Raw genomic sequence first — 18,341 nt, forward strand, 5'->3', positions numbered from 1 at the left:
GACTTACCGTAAGCTTCTTGTTGGGTTATTGTCATCATGTTTTTGTCGCACACACACAAAAAACCGGTCCAACAACGCCTCACTATGATCAACATGGATAGAATCTTCTGGTGCATTTTTCTCTCCTAGTTTTCTTCCCTCGGTGGGACACATACGACACGGTTTTACCTTCAAATAGCTCTCAATTTTCGTACCAAATCTAGACACGAACCCGAACGAACCAACCCAGGTTTGCCTGTTCAACATGCAACGTCACCCCCCTTAAAGCTGATACTACTGCGGTGCACTCCAGAGCCTACCCCTCTTACCACGATGGATGGTTTTTGGGGGACGGGAAGGGAAGCTATGTTCTCGGGTACACACCACGCTTTTGCTCACCATGGTTACCATTCGGTGTCACCATCTTCATGTCCCTTTTTTTATCAACGCAATTTTCAATTGCCTAGTATGTGTCTACTTGTTGCTCTGTGTCTTCGCTCCCCCTGCCAACACTAAATAACACCACATATGATTAGTTAATGATTTTCCGTTAATCCTTCCTTCTGTTTTTCAGATGCTGATTACGTCTCCCTAAAATACAAACACACACACACGCGTGTCTCATTCGGTTTTGGATATTTTGGGTTTTCTTTTTCGGGCTCCTAATTAAGCGTGTGTTTTGGTGTGTTTGCTCCCCCGCTGTCAGCAAAATGGATTGAAGCATTCTAAAATCCTACTACCCTGCTGCTGCTAGTCTCATTAATCGATTGTTGCATTGTTTCTTCAGTCTTACAGGATTTGCCAAGGGTTCTCATAGTTGTGGGGCACTTCGTTGACTTTTTGCTATGGGAAGTGAACTTCATATGATATGATTCACAGGCTCCTTTAAAATTCCTATTGGATTTGTCCCACAAGGGCCCAATTCCCATTACATTTTGTTCATTTCGCGTTAGAAAGAGTCAATAAAAGTCCCACAGCTATGAGAACTCCTGGAAACCCTGTAACACTCTCACACGCATACAAACATATATATGGAGAAATTGTATCCAAAGCACCACGTGCGCCCAGGATATCACCACCATCACTCTAGTATGCCCGCTCAACCAGCGATTGGAATTCCTAACATCAGCTCGGTTGGTTTGGTTTCGTTTTTATCTTCTTGGAGAAGAAGTGGCCAACGCAAAAAAAAAAACAAACAAAATAACACACACACACTCACTCGTGTGCCTGAAACTTTCAACAACCAACATTAATATCAAATTTGTCGTATATATAATGTCCGTACGTGTGTTGCGCTAGTGCGTAATTGGTGTATGTTTTCTTTTGAAATCGGATACTCTTGAGCGTATTGTCCCCATGCTTCCCCATCCTCCTCACATACGCATCCCTGTTTAACAATCCTGGGTGCACTTCATGAATGAAAATTCTTCTAAATATCACTAAAAAAATCGATCAATTCTATTGGTTTACCTACGCAAGCGGACCGCCGGGAGGAGGGCCTGGAGGCGATTGCCAAAAAACGGGTCTCGAAAGCTGTCTTACTATTGCTGGTCGATGCTGTTGCGATTCTGGCAAAGATCGTTGTCTCAATTGGTCTATCTAGTAGAGTGTGGAACACCGGCGTCCGGCCACAAAAATAGGTACATATAGGCGGGCCGGGGTTTTGCTTTCCGTTGCCCATCGGTATGATATTACTTTGTTCCTGTAGCTTTCGCTGCTGGAGGTGGTGGTGGTGGTAAAAAGTACACTAAGCTCGATCCTATTGGTATTTGTGGGTGTGTGAGTGAAGGGGCTATGAGATAATAGTAAATGAATGTTATGTCTCTTACTTTACTTGTTGGTAGATGATAAAAATCCCTTAATTGTAATGGTCTATTGCGTAAAATGTTGATTCAGAATTGTGAGATCGGTATATTAATAATAATTATTTAAATATTAAAAAAAAACTCCACAATCCTTGCTCCTCCTGTTCGTACCGCAATTGCACACTCCAACAGTTTTGAATGGAAATAGGATGTTTTGCCTTGTTCTCCCTATTTTCATCTCTATATATAGCTCTACATTACTCCCACAATTCACTGGCATTAGTTTACGCAATGTGTACAAACATTCTCTCTCTCTCACACACACACTTGTATTACCCGCTAATTACTCTCCTTTCTAATATTTTACTCCTAATTACTATTCGCACCACCCCCTCATACCACTGGCGCACTGGCTGCGCACGGCTTTTCTCTAGCCCTCCCTTCACGCAACCACTACTACTACTACTACTCTCGCGTATAAAAAGGATAAAATAAAAACATCTATCATCTTTTCCATTGAGAGTAATTGATTTTTTAGGTTTTAGTTTTCCATCTATTTGATCGGGAAAATCATTCCAACATCGCGGCGTCATGCGTTGGAGGCGCATTTAAAACACGTGTGCGTTTGCGCATAGCTCGCGTTTCCGCACCGCCCGAGGGAAGGGGAACTGCCGTTATCGGTTTGTTTGTTTTTTTTTGGTATGTGGATTGCTAATTAACACCTTTGCCTCTGATTCTGTTTGTATTAGCTGATGAAACGGTACTACACTACGTTTTTAATATTTTGATTTTTTCCCAATTTCTAAAACACGTGTTCTCTTCCCCTTTTTCTGCTAGTCAAGTTGGTAAAAATAGTCCTAAAGGGGCGTCGTGCCCTTCTTGCAATACATTTCCATTGCATGCCTTCCACCTCTATCTCCTCCTACCCGTTTGCTATCGCTACATTAATTAGGGTTTTACAAAATGTACAGAACTGTGCAAACAAATTTACAAACAAGTCCGACACACATACGCGGTCGCTTCCTAAAGCTACTGACCGCGAGGGGGAGGTGGAGAGGAAGGTAATTTTGTAACAAAATTTCAAAACAACAACTATACGAATTGTAAATTCGGAAAACTTAGTCAATCGCACTATCACACACGTCCGGCCAATGGCGCCGTTTGCCCTTCCGCCCTTTAAATGTCCGCCGTATCCCGGTTGGAATGCTCGATAGCGGCCAGCAGATCGTGCTTCTGCCGCACGTACAGCCGGCCCTTGCGCCACGGGTTTTGTAGCTGCAGCGGGCGAAAATCGTCCCGCAGGCAACGCTCCCGGGCACCAATCACGGCCACCAGACAGAAGTTGTCCAACCGCTCCGAGCTGTAGATCGGTCCTTCGCGGCCCTTCAGCACCACCGCCATGTTGAGCTGCTTCACCACGAGATCGATCACTTCGCGGGCGCTCGTTTTGGGCGTTACGCGCAGCTTTAGCGACGTCCCGCTCGGTAGGCCCGTTTCGTACGCCGCATACACCTGCAGGATGCTGGTAGCGTTCGTGACGGTAGCTCCACCGGTTGGCGCTGCCGCTGCTCCGTCCGTCCCGGGTGGTGCTTCCGATGCGCCTGATTCGGGCTCGAGATCGGTGGCGGTAGCGGGTGGTACCGATGGTTCGACGGTGATTGCAACGGAACCGGCGGGAGTGAGCGTTTCCGGTGCTTGCACCGGGGAAAGCTGGGCTGTCGCCTCACGGGGCGTTTGTTCGGCACCACTGTCCGGTTGCTGCTGGTAGGAGGATTTGGCTTCGTTCTGCAGCGCTGCTAGCGTGGGCTTAAGGTACGTGGTCGTGAGGATGGGTTTCGTCTCTTCGAATATTTCCATCTCCTGCTGCTGCTCCCGTTCGATGAAGTTGATCGCTTTCAGTGCTTGATCGCGCGATTTCTTCGTCAGCAGTTTGAACGGCACGGCCCCGCCCGTCGTTAGCGAAGGCTGCTGTCCCGTCCCGGCTGCTGCACTGGTCGCCGCCGTCTGCTGCACGGGTGGCTGCTGTTTGGAGTTTTCAATATCTTCTACCGCGACCGGTGGAACTTTCGCGACGAGAACGCCGGCCGGACTGCTGGGGGCGGCGTTGGCGGGTCCCATCGGCACTAGAAACGGCGAGCGAACGTTCAACAGCGGGCTGGAGGTGGCCGAGTAGCTGGAGTAGATGGTAGGAGGCCGTTTCTTACCTGCTCCTCCACCTGCTCCTCCTGCTCCTCCCATCGCACCACTCGGACCGATCGCTTTACCTCCCTCGCCACCATGATGGTGGCCGTGATGCAGATGATGGTGCAGATGGGAGCTGTTGAGCGTATCTTCCGACCGTGACGGGGGTAACCGGGGCATCACGACAAACTCCTTCTCCGGCTCGACGCCCGTCACCGAGTAGTAGCTGCTGTGCGTCGCGACCGAGTTCGAGTCGGCACTGTTTTTGCGCGAGCCCGCCTGGCTAACGTTCAGAAACCGGGCGCTGTTGTACTTCAGCAGTTGCTCGGACTTGGAGTGCTCCGCGTCCAGCAGTCCGTTGTGGCCGAGCGTGTTCTCGACGGCCGGGCCCGGCCACGACCCCCTGCCCGGGCTGCTCTTGTGGAAGCTGTTCGGCGCGGTGCCGGGCGGATGGAGCAGTTGCGTTTCGCTGCCGCCCTTCTTCTTCTGATCGTCGCTGGCCTGCTGCTGGTGCTGGTGCTTCGGCAGCTTGCCAAAGTACGCCGCCTTGTAGTCCAGTATTTGCTTCATGTTCAGCTCGGGCATGTTGGCCCGGTCTCGCGCATACCCGATCACATCCATCAGCCAGCGCACACCCTTCCAGATGGTGTTCAGTCCGCCCGACAGCTCCTGCAGCTTCGCCAGCCGATCCTTCGCCTTCTGCAGCTCCGAGCTGCTGAACGCCTCCCGGTGCAGATGGTTCGCCAGCATCGTGTCCAGCTCGAGGATGCAGGACAGCCGCGAGTACTTCTGTATGATGCTGCCCTGGTACGTCTTCAGATGGATCATCTCGAACGCCTGGATCGGCATCGAGAAGAGGTCGCCGCGCTGCAGCAAGCTTTCCTTCTGCCCCGGCACGGCGCAGCTACTTTCCGCCGGCGGGCAAATGATCAGGAAGCTAACGTCCGCGTTCAGCTCGATCACCTCGACGTCGTACAGCCGATGGGCGATCGCCACATCGACCGGGATGTCCATGTACTGGAACAGATTGTGGACGGCTTTCGTGAGCATCTCGAGAAAGTGGAGCTGCACCTCGCTCGGGCCCTGATGCTTCGGCCGGAACTCCAGTATGGTGGAGGGTTTGTGCTGCTTGATCAGTTCCCACTCCTCGCTAGAAATTGGGCAAACAAGAGGGGGAGAGCACGGGTTATTCCGGGAGGTTACACAGTGGACCAGCACGTCCAGTGGAAAGGGAACACTTACGCCGACACGTGCGGATTGTCGCGTATTTTACAGTGCGGAAGAACGTTCGGTGCCTTCACCGGGACCACCACCTGGATGACGTCCACCGAGCTTTGCATCTTGAGGTAGCCGACGTACAGGCCCCGCGACAGCCTGATGTTCGACACCTGGTGGTAGTTGATCTGTTCCTGGATGGAGTTCATTAGAATTTCGTTGATGCTGCTCTCCTCCGTCGAGAGGGCGAGCTTTTTGTGGATTTTGTTCAGCGGTATCCATCGGGAGTTGAGCACCGATACCGCTTTAGGGCTCTGTGGAAAGTGGAGAGGCGAGAAAAAGACGTAACATTAACGTTTTGCGTTGAGTGAAAGATCCATTTGCGAGTGTATGATCGCCGCTCACCTTAATACAGTTTACACAGGACAGTACCACCGTGCCGTGGACGTCTCGTAGCGGGCGATAGAACAGTTGCCCCAGATCGGTAATGGAGAGAGCCGATTGCATCTGACAGGCGGCCGACAGCAGCTTCGTGCGGAAGTGGATCGCCGACGACGCGTTCCGTTCCATGTCCATTCGCAGCAGCTTCACGTCGTCCCACGTGCAGGCCACCTAAACACAAAGGTAAGCAAAAGGATTTAGCACACCATGCACTCACGCAAAGTCTTAATTCGCACAACAAAAAGCCGGATTTAGACCGAATTGCTCAGCCTGATTGATTCATTTGCACCGCAAACTGCATCGCGTGACCGTTGCTGTGTTGTGTGCTTTTGTATATGGATGTCAATAACAATTTTTCCCTGTCATGAGGCTTTCCACCACAATACTGCCCGCCCAATCGTCGTAAACAAACAGAATTATTGGATGGGCTAAACATGTTATGTGAAAATTCCATTCCACATCACCCCGAGGGCGCGACTGGGGAAAAGAAAGGTCCCAGAAGCATAGCGCAAAAAAGCAAACAAAACGGAAATAAAAATCCTTCCCAGTTTTTGGCACGCCAAGCAGACCGGCCACTAGCAGTGCCACTGGCAAGGGATGAATAAATAAAATCACACTCAACACTTTACGCATTTTAGACGGAAAAAGAGAAAGGAATGCCCATCTGCAAATGTCAGCCGCTCGGGGACTGTGTTTGAAAACAGTCCGTCAGCCCTGTCGTTTGGATGGGGTTCGTAATTTTTACTGATTTAGCTTCCCGTGCCATCCGGCTGTGGCGTCATGCCAGTGCGTCCCCTCCCCCGATGGACTCTCACCTTCATCAGCCAGTAGAAGTCGGTGTGCAGATTGCTGGTGAAGGTTTCATCAATCTCAATTACCGGCACGAAGTCTTCGTTGGTGAGCAATAGCTTATCCTCGTGGTACAGGACGCAAGCCAAATAGATGCCCCTGGAAACGGTGAAAGCGAGGTGTAAGTATTAACAAAGCGAAGGAAGCCGGGACCGGCAACTTACCGTTTGAGATTCTTCTGAAACTTGGACGCTGCCGAAAACAGCTGCTTGATGGTGGTTTTCTTCTTGGTCGCGCGCTTCTGCTGCTGCCCACCGTCCAGCGCAATCTCGGACGCATCCTCGGGCCGGGCCAACCGGACCGCGTTGAACAGCTCGTCCAGATTGCGCTGCTTGCCCGCGAATCGATTGTCTCGGCTCTCGACGTCACGCCAGCCTGGCAAAATGAAGCGAAGAGAGGAACGCCCGAAGGTGTAAGAATTATGGTCACAAGGGTACGGTCTACAAAGGACAATTTGCAGTGTATCAGCCCAACATTCCCCACCCTCCAAAGGATCCTTCCTTTACCACAGCACCGGCAACAACGCGCGCTCTCTCTCTCTCTTTCTGTCTCTTTCGTTATGCTTTCACATATGCCTCATGGGAATGCCACGTGTGGGGCGGCCACCGAACACTTTTAGCACATGCGTTCGAAAACACTTGCGTACAACACAGCCAGGCACGACAAACATCGTCCCAATAATGATGACCACGAGGTCGTCCCCCATACACTTCCAAGCGTTGCCAGGCAATGGCAGAAGAGCGGAAAATAATGGTCCAAGGAACCACAGAAACGCTCGTACAACATTCATTTGCCCCGCGGGAAAATGGTCACCATGCGCTGCCGGTCATGCGTCCGGCGGCCAGTGCACCCACAGGAGCGATATGTGCTAACGAAAAAGGATGTGAACGCATTAACGTGCCCCTGTGTGTGTGTGTTTTTTTTTGTCCGGTGGAAACTAAGCACAAGTTATACGACGCAGTTCGCTCTAACAGAGCCGAGAGTGCTTCGCAATTGGCACTGCTCGTGTATCTTACCCACTCTTGGCTATTTAACTTCCTTTTTTTGCTGATAAAACGTTGACTCTGTTTTGTTTTGCCCAACAGTACGAGAGCGCCTACAAAAAGCTTTCGCGTTTAAATCATTCGCTCTAAACGGTCAGTTTTCCCAGTTTGTGGGTTTCGCGTTGCCTACTTACTCGACGGTACGACACAGTTCGGGACGGATAGTTTGTACGGTCCCCAGCCCTTGACGTTGCCGGCACAGGCGCGGAAGAAGTAGCGCCGGCCCTGGATCAGCTCGTTCAGATTGCAGACCGCACCCATGCACCCGTGGAAGCTGCACCATTCGCTGATTTCGCGCTCGCCCACCACGTTGCTAAAGTCCGACCGGGATGACCATTGCACTGTGGGAACGAGAGTGTAAGGGAACAGGTGTAAGTGTTTTATGGTCCTGCGCTTATCGGTGTTTAAACCGCTGCACAATAACAATGCGCACCTTTGAATTTGGTAGTTATGGCACCTTCGAGCGGTTCGTACAACCGCAAGCTGACCGCACTGCACCCGGTCACGTCGATGTCGATCCGGTTCGGCACATCGGGCGGTTTCGTTTGCTCCCAGCCGAGTATCATCCGCCGCAGGCCCTTGACGCGGCGCTCCCACAGCCCCACCTGCTTGTCGATTTCGCTTCCGGTGCAGCTCGTCACCGAGGGGCCGCTGCTACCTGTAGAGGGGAGAAAGGAAGCGAGAGCATGATGATGGTTAGCATATTGACTTTTTGAGATAACCTTTTTTTGTGCAAAGCATTTCACCGTGACCTTTTCAACATTGAAGTAAAGAGAATTTGTAACAAAACACCGCTAAGATGTTCCCATCAAAGGAATGAATTCGAAATATGACTAACAAAAGTGCATTATCGAGTGCGAAGGAGGAAAACGTTTTGCGCAACGCAGAGCTACTGTTTGAGATGCGGATAAAAGATTGCCACGTCGTATCGGATGGATGGTCTACAGCTGCCGACAATGCCGCTATTGTGAACTGCTTCGCACGGTATGAAGTCCACCCCGCCCCTGCGTATCCCTTGACGATTTGCCAAGAAGATTCCACAATTTCCACCGACGCAGAGCGCATTTTCTAATCGCAGCAGCCGGTGTTTTTTTTTATGCAGCCCGATTTCGAAATCTGACCCTACTGCTACACCCAACTGCCGACTCAGAGGAAAAACAGCATTGAATTACACCATCTGCATCTAGAAAAGCGAAGATTGTGTGAGTGTGTGTGTGTGTGTGTGCGCTCGCTAGGGAAATAGATTTCCCACTCACTTCACTGGTGTAATGTGATTATTGCCACGCTTTAAAACGGAACAACAGAAATCCGTGCGGGAGGTTTCTGTGTGTGAGTGTGGTTGGATATGATGGGCCAAGGCTTCGGCATAGACACTTCGAACACGAGAGCCAGCACACCCGAGAGGGCGAGGATTGATATGCTTGATGCATATTTTATGCAATAAAATCCCCCCGCGCGAGCAAAGCTTTGCGTTGTGTAAACCATTCCGATTGGAGATGCGGCTCTGGGAGAGGGGGTTGTAGAGGGAAGGAGTGGGAGAAGGGGGAATAAAATCACGACCTATCTTAATGGGATAGCTACACAGAAGGTGGATTTTTATTGATTTTTTATGGCTAGTTAGAATCGTCCGGATTGCTTTTGAGGCGGTGCCTTTACTGCACAGTTGAACGAGTGGAGTTGAATAAAATCTGTATGTGTGTGCGCCACTTCCTTTCCTCATTTTAAGAAGGTTTAATAGTTTATACTTAACGCAAATGCATAAAACTAATTGGTTCGTTGTTTTGTATCAGTTCTAGCCTTTTTTTTATGTGAACATTCCTAGAACGCATTCCTGGAAACAGTCTGGTTGCGCTAGGACCTTGAGCTCCACACACAGCCCCACTCGTGTGCGTACGATCACGGCCAGAGTGACAAGCAAGAAGTTCATTAAATTAGTACTACGCTCATGTCCCCCCGTTTCCTTTTTTCTGTGTGACACTATCGCATAAATTCATCATATCATAGTCCCCCGATCGAATGTCAAGTGCTCTCGCACATGACCAATTACGCATCATTGCTTATCATCTTTGGTTGCCCTTCCACCCCAAAAAAAAGGAATCATCCTTCAACGTGACAATGTCCACAGGGACGTGATGTAGGTTGGAAGTTTCGGATAAAAAACGTAAACTGTTGTAGTACAACACAAGACCACACAAGTACTACCACGAGTACATCCTGTGTTCCGAAGTATAACAAACCCCCTTGCCATAGGGAAGCAGCAAGGTGAGGGTACAACAATTTATGAAACTTTCAACTCAATCTTCCAAACAACAAAAGAGCATTATAACCTACCAAATTAAAACAGCACTCCAAAAAGTCAGCCCAGTGCTTCGTGGTTGCCGTACCGGCAAAGGAAGGACACCAAACCAGGTTGGCTTTCGCCATAAAACTTCCAAACAGAAGAAGGGTCTCGAGGACTCGGTTTAACTTTAAATGTAAACCCTCCAGCAACGTTGAATTGCAATTGCAAAGTTTCACTACTCTACTCCCAAAAACTACACCACTGGCCACTGGTTCATCCCGCTGCGAAAGGAACGTTGAGCCCTTGGTGGTGTCCCTGTTCTGTGGGGGGGGGGAACGGTACAACTTATTTCGTTCATTACATTTAGCACTGAGTGTCTACGGCAAAGGGATGGCGTGGAGGTCGTTGTTCACTCGTTACACTCAGTTCTTTTGAGCAGTAGTCAAAGTTAGCAAAGTTTGTAAATGCTGTAACAAAAAGAGGAGCCTACCCTTAAAAAACGAACACCAAACCAAAGGTTGGTGGTGGTGGTGGTGGCTACCGCTCTGTCCAGTGTTTGTTGTGTGTGGAGGAAAAGTCTTTAGCACCAAAGCAACTAAAATCCCTTTCTTCCGGCCTCAATACGGACAGGTGTGTGGCGCATAAAGGGCTGCAGCTCTGTGTTAATTTGAGGTGGTACAAGTTGAAACTCCCCAGGCCCTGCGCTGGATACTGTAGTTTGGTTGATTTGGGGCGTTAAATACACGAACTTGAAGTGAAATGTGTTGTTAAGTTTATTTGTTAGGTTAGAAGGCCACATTTTGTTCTATACCAGTACCTGGTTAAGACTTTTTCACATAAGAATTCTATGGAACTACACACAGCAGATGTTAATCTACCCAACACGATTTCAAATTTTTAGTTCCATTTTCAAAAACAGAGATGTCGCCACTAGTCGTTACAACGACGGCGATACTCTTCGTCCTGTTACCTTAGCAACGCCATGCCCAGCGCCTTGTTGATTGTGCCGTCAACGTGTAGTCCTTGTTAGGCAACAGTCGCGTGTACATTTCTTCTTCTCCGCCAAGCAAATACAAATTCCCAGCCCGATAATGCCACTGATACCGAAAAATTACACCTGGCAGCAGCGAAGTTTCCCCAGCACCGGCACATCCAGCCAATCAGTAGTGAGCATTGTTCTGCGCGTGCCATTTCCGGCGAATCGATTTCAGCCGGATGACATCTTCACGATGGAGCAGTTTCTGAAAATTTCCCACCCACCCCACTACTGGGAATTGTTTCTGGCCCACCCGATCGACGCGGACGCGAGCCACTGCAGCATCCTCGAGAACGAGGTGGTGTTCGAGCTGGTCAAGCAGGACTCGATCGTGTGCTGGGATACGGTCGAGCTGGATGTACCGCGGGCGGAAAGAGCCACGCTCAAGCAGCAGTACGAGGAGCAGCACCGGAAGCGTTTGGAGCAGCAGTCGAAGCAGCGAGCCATCGAGAAGGACCGCAAGAAAAAGGACGAAATCCATCGACAGATCGAGCGGGAACGAGCCGACCGTTCGGCCATCGATAATCTGTTGGAAGAGTCGAAGCAGCGGGAGCTGAAGCGGATGGAGCTCGCGATGGTAAAGCAGTACCGTCCCGATCCGGCTAAAGCTTCTGCACCGAGCGCGGGCAAAAGTTTGTCCAACATTCAACCCACTCCACCTAAGGGGGCTGGGGCAACCGGGACACAGCACAGCGACCAGCAGCAGGAACCGCGTCCTTCTTCGCCACCGGCAATTCGGCGCTCCGGTACGCTCGAGGTAACGTTCAGCGAGCGAACGTTCGTTACGCCGAAGCGCGAATCGATGGAGCAGGCGGAACAGGAGTGGACACTCAAGCAGGCCGCCGCCCGCCGTGCGGTAGGCTTCGCCGACGACGATCTACGCCCGGACGAGCGAAATCCCGAGTGGCTGAAGCAGCGCGGCGATACCTTTTTCCAGCAGCGAAACTTTCTGGCCGCCATCTCGGCGTACAGTGCCGGCATACGGCTTACGAAGGATTACTATGCACTGTTCCTGAACCGGTCCGCTGCACACTTGGCGCTCGAGAACTACCAGCGCTGTGTACGTGTCCCTGTCGGAGAACCTCCCAATACAGGAGGGAAATAAGGATAAACTTTCTAAAAGACGGATTTTTCTTTCTCCCCTTTCTTATAGGCTGAAGATTGTTCGACGGCGCTGGAACTTTTGCAACCACCGGTCGAGGCGAACCGGAGGGCCCGGGTAGCGTGTCTGGCACGGCGAGCGGCCGCCCTTGTAAAGCTGGGCTTTCTACAGCAAGGGTACGATGAGATGATGGCCGCAAGCCGGCTCGATCCAGACGAGGCGAGTCTGCGGCTCGAGGTGGACCGTCTAAGGCGCTGCATTGAGGAAGAGCGGGAAAATCGAAGCGAGTCAGAATCGGACGAATAAGCAGCTTGCCGGGGAAGCTTACCGTGCGGAAGATTGTAGCGAAGGTGTGTGTGTATGAAGAAGGATGATGTGTCCTTACACTGTGGTACGGTACAAAAGGCGTAGGCTTGCAATAAACACGTGGCACGGTAACGCGGTATTTAATATCAAAGAGCCGAAGAGTGGTTGTTGTTGCCGATGCTGAAACCTACACAGCCTTTCAACATCATCTTCAAAGACACGTTCGGCTTGGCGAAAGACTCACGCAAAATGGGCCGCTTAAAAGGCGCTCAAAACGCTTGCTGCAAAACAAACTTTAACCTTACTCAACCTTAACCTCCGCGGTGTTGCGGTGGCGCCTCCAAACGCGCCTTAATTGTTATCAGATTACCACTACCGAAAAGGACAATCGTGCTGCATTATACTGCCATAATCTTATCAACTTGAAAGGGCAGCCACCATTTCGGGAGGGAAGCCGGGTCAATCTGAGCACAATGAACCTCGTAATGAACATCAAACACTTTCACCCCCGGACTGCCTTCTTTCCAAATCTTTCTCCTTTCCTCTTCCACCAAGTAAGCAACCAGAGATTATCGTCATTCTCCTCCCTCCTCATCACTTACCGATGATGTTGGAAAAGGTGGTTTTGCCTGCATTGGTCCCGGTGCCGGTCCGCTCGCTGCCGGCCAGCCCGCCCGCCTGACTGCCGTCAAAGTTCCCGAGCTCGTGCACGGTCGCTTCGGCATCGCAGAGCAGATTGTTCAGATGCAGTCCCATGTTGCTGTTGGCCGCGTGCACTAATTGGAAGAGACAAGGTGATTTCGTTAGTTAGACCATGAAGATGGGGAGGGGTATCGAGTTATCGTTTAACCCGGGGGGTGGTGGCATCAGGTCAAAACAGTCGACGAAAAAGGAAGAGCGATATCGTTTGTCTTTTTGTGCGCTCGTTTTAGGTCTCCATCCGGCGGCAGCAGCAGCAGGAGCAGCAGCAACATGTGTCTTTGGCACGCCGCCCCGAGAGATGGATTAGCTATTTTTAGTCAGTGTGTGTGTGGGTGGAGGTATTGCGTCTTTAACCGTAAGTAGTTGCGGTCATGGTGGCAAGGTGTGACAGGCTCAACCTGGATGCACGGCCAATGTCGGTGGAAGTACAGTGTGTACAGTAGTTTTTAATTATAAAAGAAATAATTAAAAGTCAAGCCATCTCAGGGGGAAATTTATGAGCAGCGAGGGTGTTGTGGGAAGGTTAAACTAGCGTAACAGCAAATAGAAAAAGCTAAATTGCAGTGCGCAAACCTACCCGAGTGTGCATTTTCGATGGCACCCTGCTGCAGCAACATTTTCGTCATCGAACGATTGTTGCTGAGCACGGCCACGTCCAGCGGCGTGAGTCCGTCGCTGTTGAGACTGTTCACGTCCACGTCCGTGCTTTCCAGGATGGTGCGTGCCTTTTCCAGGTGGCCATGTTCGACGGCGGAGAAGAGTGCTGCGGGATAGAAAAGAGAGTTTTACATTAGAAAATGCTTTTTTTCGATTAGAATTCCCTGTTCTGCTAATAGTGTGGGGGTCGTTTCGATCGTTTCAACCGCCATAAACACGCGAACCGATTTACAATGCATATATTCGGGCGCCCACATTTGCTCATGCATAATTATGATCGTTCCTGATAATGAACCCGTAGAACAAAGCTCCATTCCTAGCGTTACAATACGTATCCGAATGTAGATTTTACACCCAAACCATTTGATTTAATTGTTTATGTAATTTTAACGCACACAGAAAGGACACACACTCTCCTCGCTAACCTTTGTAGTCGCAATTCCATTCACTACACACTTTACAATCACTACTCAGCATACCTCGCGCGGTTTACCGCAATACCTGCGGGAATAATTGATTGGGCATGCGGCAAGCATCCCACAGACCAGAGCGTACCACACTTCAAGTGTGTTGTTTTTCTACCCAAACGATTCCTATTGCAATCGGTTCCATGGTTGCTTTGGCGTATTTTGAAACCCACTATTTATGTGTGTGCGGGGAGGCCGCTCGGATCATTCGCGGACACATTCCTGGCTAGATCGAAAATGACAGCTGTCCTGTTTCGTTACGTGTGTTGCGAACTGCAAAGCGGATCCTCAGCAACACCAAACGGTATTTGTGTGTGTGTGTGTGAATGTGTTTTCGGGGTGGGCAATTGGACGGCCACTCCACAACGGTGCCTAATGATTTATGCAGCCGGAGGTCCCGAAATTCCGCGCTTCTCGCTCCGGTGACGGATGTCGTCGTCCTGATGCAATCCCAGCCACACCGAGGCAATCGCGATAATTGCGCATGCATAAATGATGAACCTCTAACAGCATATTGATACGGTCGATGGCGCGTGCAATCAGGGTACCGGTCCCTCCCCCCCCCCACATCATCCCCTGGTACGTGTGCGCGATTTAATGAATGAATATACACCGCGATTGAAATGCGCATTTATCACGTCCGCAATGGGGCCGCTCCGCGAGGCGAGCAAAGTGCGCCGCTCTTGCTTAATTGAGTCGCGATTTATGATGAACTGACAATGTCGCAGTTGAGCGATCGGTGCAATCGATCGATTAGAAAGTGTTTTCCTTACAGTAGATTTGTTTGTTCAATCAATTAGATCGTTTTTCCCCTTGAATGTCCTTTGGATAGCGGTCTCGAGCAACTACATTCGTGGGTTTATACAAACAAACAGTAATAACATTCCCACAAAATCCCACTCCACGATAATAAACAATGCCAAATAGACAGCAGCTAATGCTCCGTTAGCACGTGGCCCACGGGGTGGCGTCGTAATTATGACAACAAACAGTGGACGGCGTTAGTGAACAAACACGACACAACGGTGGGTTGTGTGTGTGTGATAAGCATCCTGTACAAATTGAGCTTAATTATGAAAGCAAATCGGTCGCACGCAAACTATGAATTTTCTTCCTTCTCGCAAGGCCTACCCACCCGTCTACCAAAGCCTACATAAGCGCAATCGTAATGGAGACCGTCCCTACCATGCAGATGGATGTTAATTTGGGTCAGCTTGTCTAGTTGCGCCTGCAGCTGCTTGTGCTGCTTCTTGGTCGGGAGCTTCTTCTGCTTCCAGTAGGACGGTGGTGCTGCTGCCGACTGCTGCTGCTGCTGCTGCTGCTGCGTGTACGATGGTAGCGGGGAAACGCTTTTCGCATTGTGAACCGCCAGCACATCGACCGAGTTGGTCGTGGCGGGTGTGATGATGGTACCGGCCGTGTTGCCACTTCCGCTGTTGCTTAAATTATGATTATCGCTCACGGTGAGCCGGTTCGCGCGCAGCAGCAAATGCTGTGCGTTGCGCGCATTTCTTTCCGCCTCCACGTGACGGCTCGAGGACAGTTTGGTGCCGCCGCCGCCACCACCAGCCGCCTTCCTGTCGCACGCGTCCGGCTCGTCGGCCGAGCTGGTGGACAGGTGGCGCGTTTTCTTCACTATCTTGGGCGAATGTTGCCGTGCGGTGGCGTGCTTGGGCAGCAGTACCGATTGCTGCTGCTGCTGGTGCTTCTGCTGGGAGGGAATGGGTCCCGCACCCTGCACCCCTGCACCGGGCGGATGCTGCTGGTGGGGCAGTAGATACTCCATCCGGCTGCCGGACGGGGACGATAAGGTGGAACCGTTGCTGGACAGGTTCGGCGAGCTGGCGCTCGAGATGCGGCTCAGCACGGGCGAGGTGACCGCAGCCAGCAGGGACCCGAGCGGAGAGTTTGGTTTGGTTTTTCTGCGTCCCGAGCCACCGGGGGACAGCTCATCTTCGTACGTCAGCGAGACGGTGCTGCTGGTTGCGCCGGTGGCGATCGCGATGGGCAACGACTGGACCGATGCCCCGGCGGTCGCCGTTTGCGTTTCGAGCGTGGACAGCGAGCAGCTGGAGCTGGCGGCCGATTTGTGCTCCGGTGTGGTCGGTACTTCGGCCGGGCGTGGTATAAGGTTGGGACAGGGCAGGCGGCAGCTGGGCAGCTCGAGGTTGGAGAGTGACCGGGTGACCAGCTCCGGGAGGCTGATCTCTGTGGCGGAGGCGAGCGTGCGGGGGGCAAATGAAAAGAAAGGAAAAGAAAAAGAAAACAACACAAAATGTAATAAAAACATAAAAATGAAATTGATAAACAAGGGAACGAAAGAACATTCCAAGCAGGAAGGTGAAACAAAGCAATAAATCAAAAAAGACGTAGACAGAAACGGCTTTCCCGTACCCCGTACGACAAATAAAAAATAAAGATTAAATAACAAACAAAAAGGACAAAACTGTGTAACAAGCATAATGGATGGTACATTTCCGGTTCACTTCATAAAAACACCCAAATTAATTCTACCCCAATAAAGCCGTTGGAGGGACGACATTCAGATGAGAAAATGGGAGCACCACTGGCTGCGTGACTCACACAGCGTAATTTGAATTACACTAAAAACACCCTTTATTTAGTGGAGAGAGAGTTTAGGTAGGGCAGAAGTTTTCCTTCCGAAAGCTCCCTTTTTGTCCCGTCAGACACGTATCGCTATCAAACAAGACGGTTTGAAATAGTTGTAAATTGCTCTCAATTTATTTTAACACGGACGCATCCGTTTCACCACTTCCTCCTTCTCCTACTCCTGCTGCTTGCGGTACCTTTCTCCAAGGATTCCGCGTAAACGGGTCGCTTAAGAAACGGCCCCGTAACGGCTGGGAGGCGAAATAGGCGAATCGTTTAATGCGCCGCACAGGCGGCAGGAGAAGGAAAAGGGCAGTTCATTTTCGAGCAGTGCCTCAACACCTTGGCCCACACTAATGAATGGGAGCAGTTGGCAGCCCTGGTTGCTGGCGGTACGTGATCTTTGCCCCAAGCGTTCAAGGTACTGCTGCAAAAACCGTCCACCCACGTGTCTGTTGAAAGACAGACAGCGTAGACAGAACAAAGCCAGGCCATTGGGTGAATGGTGTTAATCTGAAGCATTTATTGTTCGGACCATGCCGTAATGCCACATACGCAAAGGCGCAAAAAGATGCATCTCCAGATATCCTTTCGCACTGCATCGCATCACTGAAAGACATACACAAGTGAGCGGCTTTCATCAAACAAAAACACGTTGCAAGCTTAATGTAGCGTCATTCATTCAGTGTGTGTCGGGGGTGCATTCATACCATTCAGGTCGCATGCTGTTGGTTTCTTTAGCAAGACTTCTTCCTCTCTTTCTCCCGAACTCCCGGAGGAGAATTCCAGAGACGAAGTCTGCAGGACGCTGGGCAAGAGCCGTCCGCGTAGGGGAGGAAATTTAATATTTTTAAAGCGCGTCTCACTGTGGCTTCTCGTTGAAGGAAGAAACAATCCTTTCGACCGGTTTGGTTGGACCGATCCCGACCTGGGGCGGCTGCTGGTGCTGCTGCTGCTGCTGCTGGCTGTGCTAATGGAATAACCATCCTTTTTCCCCGGCGCCAGCATCTTCTGTACCATCGTAACTGGCGCTGTGCAAACCGCCCCAGTCCTTTTCCCGTCTCGAGTACGGACGGCGAGTACAGAAGAAAGAAAAGGGTGCTTCATGCCACGTGAAAACGGTGAACAGAGCGCGCACAGCGAAGAGATTGAAACAAAACACCTTGAAATAAAAAGAAAAACCCCACCCACCCCCCAGCACCACCTTTCGCTCAGCTCATTTCGCTTGGCCTGAAAGTGGCCAAGAGCTTTTCTTCTTCTCCTGCGCCAGCAGCTGCTGGTGCCGCGCGTTTTTGCCTTCTCGTGAGTGAAGCAACCGTAGCAGGCTATGGAAAAGCACGCAAGCTAAGAAGAAGTGCACAGTTTGAATGTTACTATTTTTATCGCACCGTCGAAGGGGGTGGTAGTCCTTGCATTCCCCCTCTACGCCCCTCTCTGCCGGCAGTTTGTGTCTGAGAAAGCGCAAAGGGAGTTTTTTAAGGGGTTTTTAGTTTTTACACCCACACACACACGGTATATACGGTGTGGAAAATTCATCTTGATGAATCGAAGTGGCAGCGGCAGTCTTTTTCCCTACGGTGGCCTCTCACTCTTTCATTGCATTTAAGACCCTTCCCCCCTTTTCGCTACCGCGTGTGAACCGTTGGAACCGAACGCAATGGAACCAT

The 18,341-nt window shown here is 50.7% G+C and overlaps 2 protein-coding genes across 7 annotated transcripts in view; one reads left to right on the forward strand and one right to left on the reverse strand.

Moving 5' to 3' along the window:
* Positions 1-79: 79 nt before the first annotated feature.
* Positions 80-18,341, reverse strand: part of LOC120898713 — a 97,197-nt gene continuing 78,935 nt past the window's right edge. For 4 of the 6 annotated variants that reach the window (XM_040304921.1, XM_040304923.1, XM_040304922.1 and 1 more), the window contains exons 7-15: positions 13,518-13,703; positions 12,841-13,014; positions 7,947-8,171; positions 7,648-7,854; positions 6,635-6,845; positions 6,437-6,569; positions 5,586-5,792; positions 5,208-5,494; positions 80-5,115 (exon numbers count right to left, since the gene is read on the reverse strand). In XM_040304921.1, the coding sequence (XP_040160855.1) occupies positions 2,961-5,115; positions 5,208-5,494; positions 5,586-5,792; positions 6,437-6,569; positions 6,635-6,845; positions 7,648-7,854; positions 7,947-8,171; positions 12,841-13,014; positions 13,518-13,703 (3,785 nt within the window). In that variant the 3' untranslated portion in view covers positions 80-2,960. Of the gene's footprint in view, positions 5,116-5,207; positions 5,495-5,585; positions 5,793-6,436; positions 6,570-6,634; positions 6,846-7,647; positions 7,855-7,946; positions 8,172-12,840; positions 13,015-13,517; positions 13,704-15,249; positions 16,273-18,341 lie in introns of all 6 variants that reach the window. The other 2 variants (XM_040304925.1, XM_040304920.1) reach the window with 1 other exon arrangement.
* Positions 10,831-12,428, forward strand: LOC120898717 (dynein assembly factor 4, axonemal-like). The gene is made up of 2 exons (XM_040304930.1): positions 10,831-11,890; positions 11,984-12,428. Exons 1-2 carry the CDS (start codon positions 10,886-10,888, stop codon positions 12,236-12,238), a joined length of 1,260 nt encoding a protein of 419 aa, XP_040160864.1. The 5' UTR covers positions 10,831-10,885; the 3' UTR covers positions 12,239-12,428.

The sequence above is a fragment of the Anopheles arabiensis genome, chromosome 2 (genome assembly GCF_016920715.1).
Source record: "Anopheles arabiensis isolate DONGOLA chromosome 2, AaraD3, whole genome shotgun sequence".
In the NCBI taxonomy this organism is placed as follows: Eukaryota; Metazoa; Arthropoda; class Insecta; order Diptera; family Culicidae; genus Anopheles; species Anopheles arabiensis.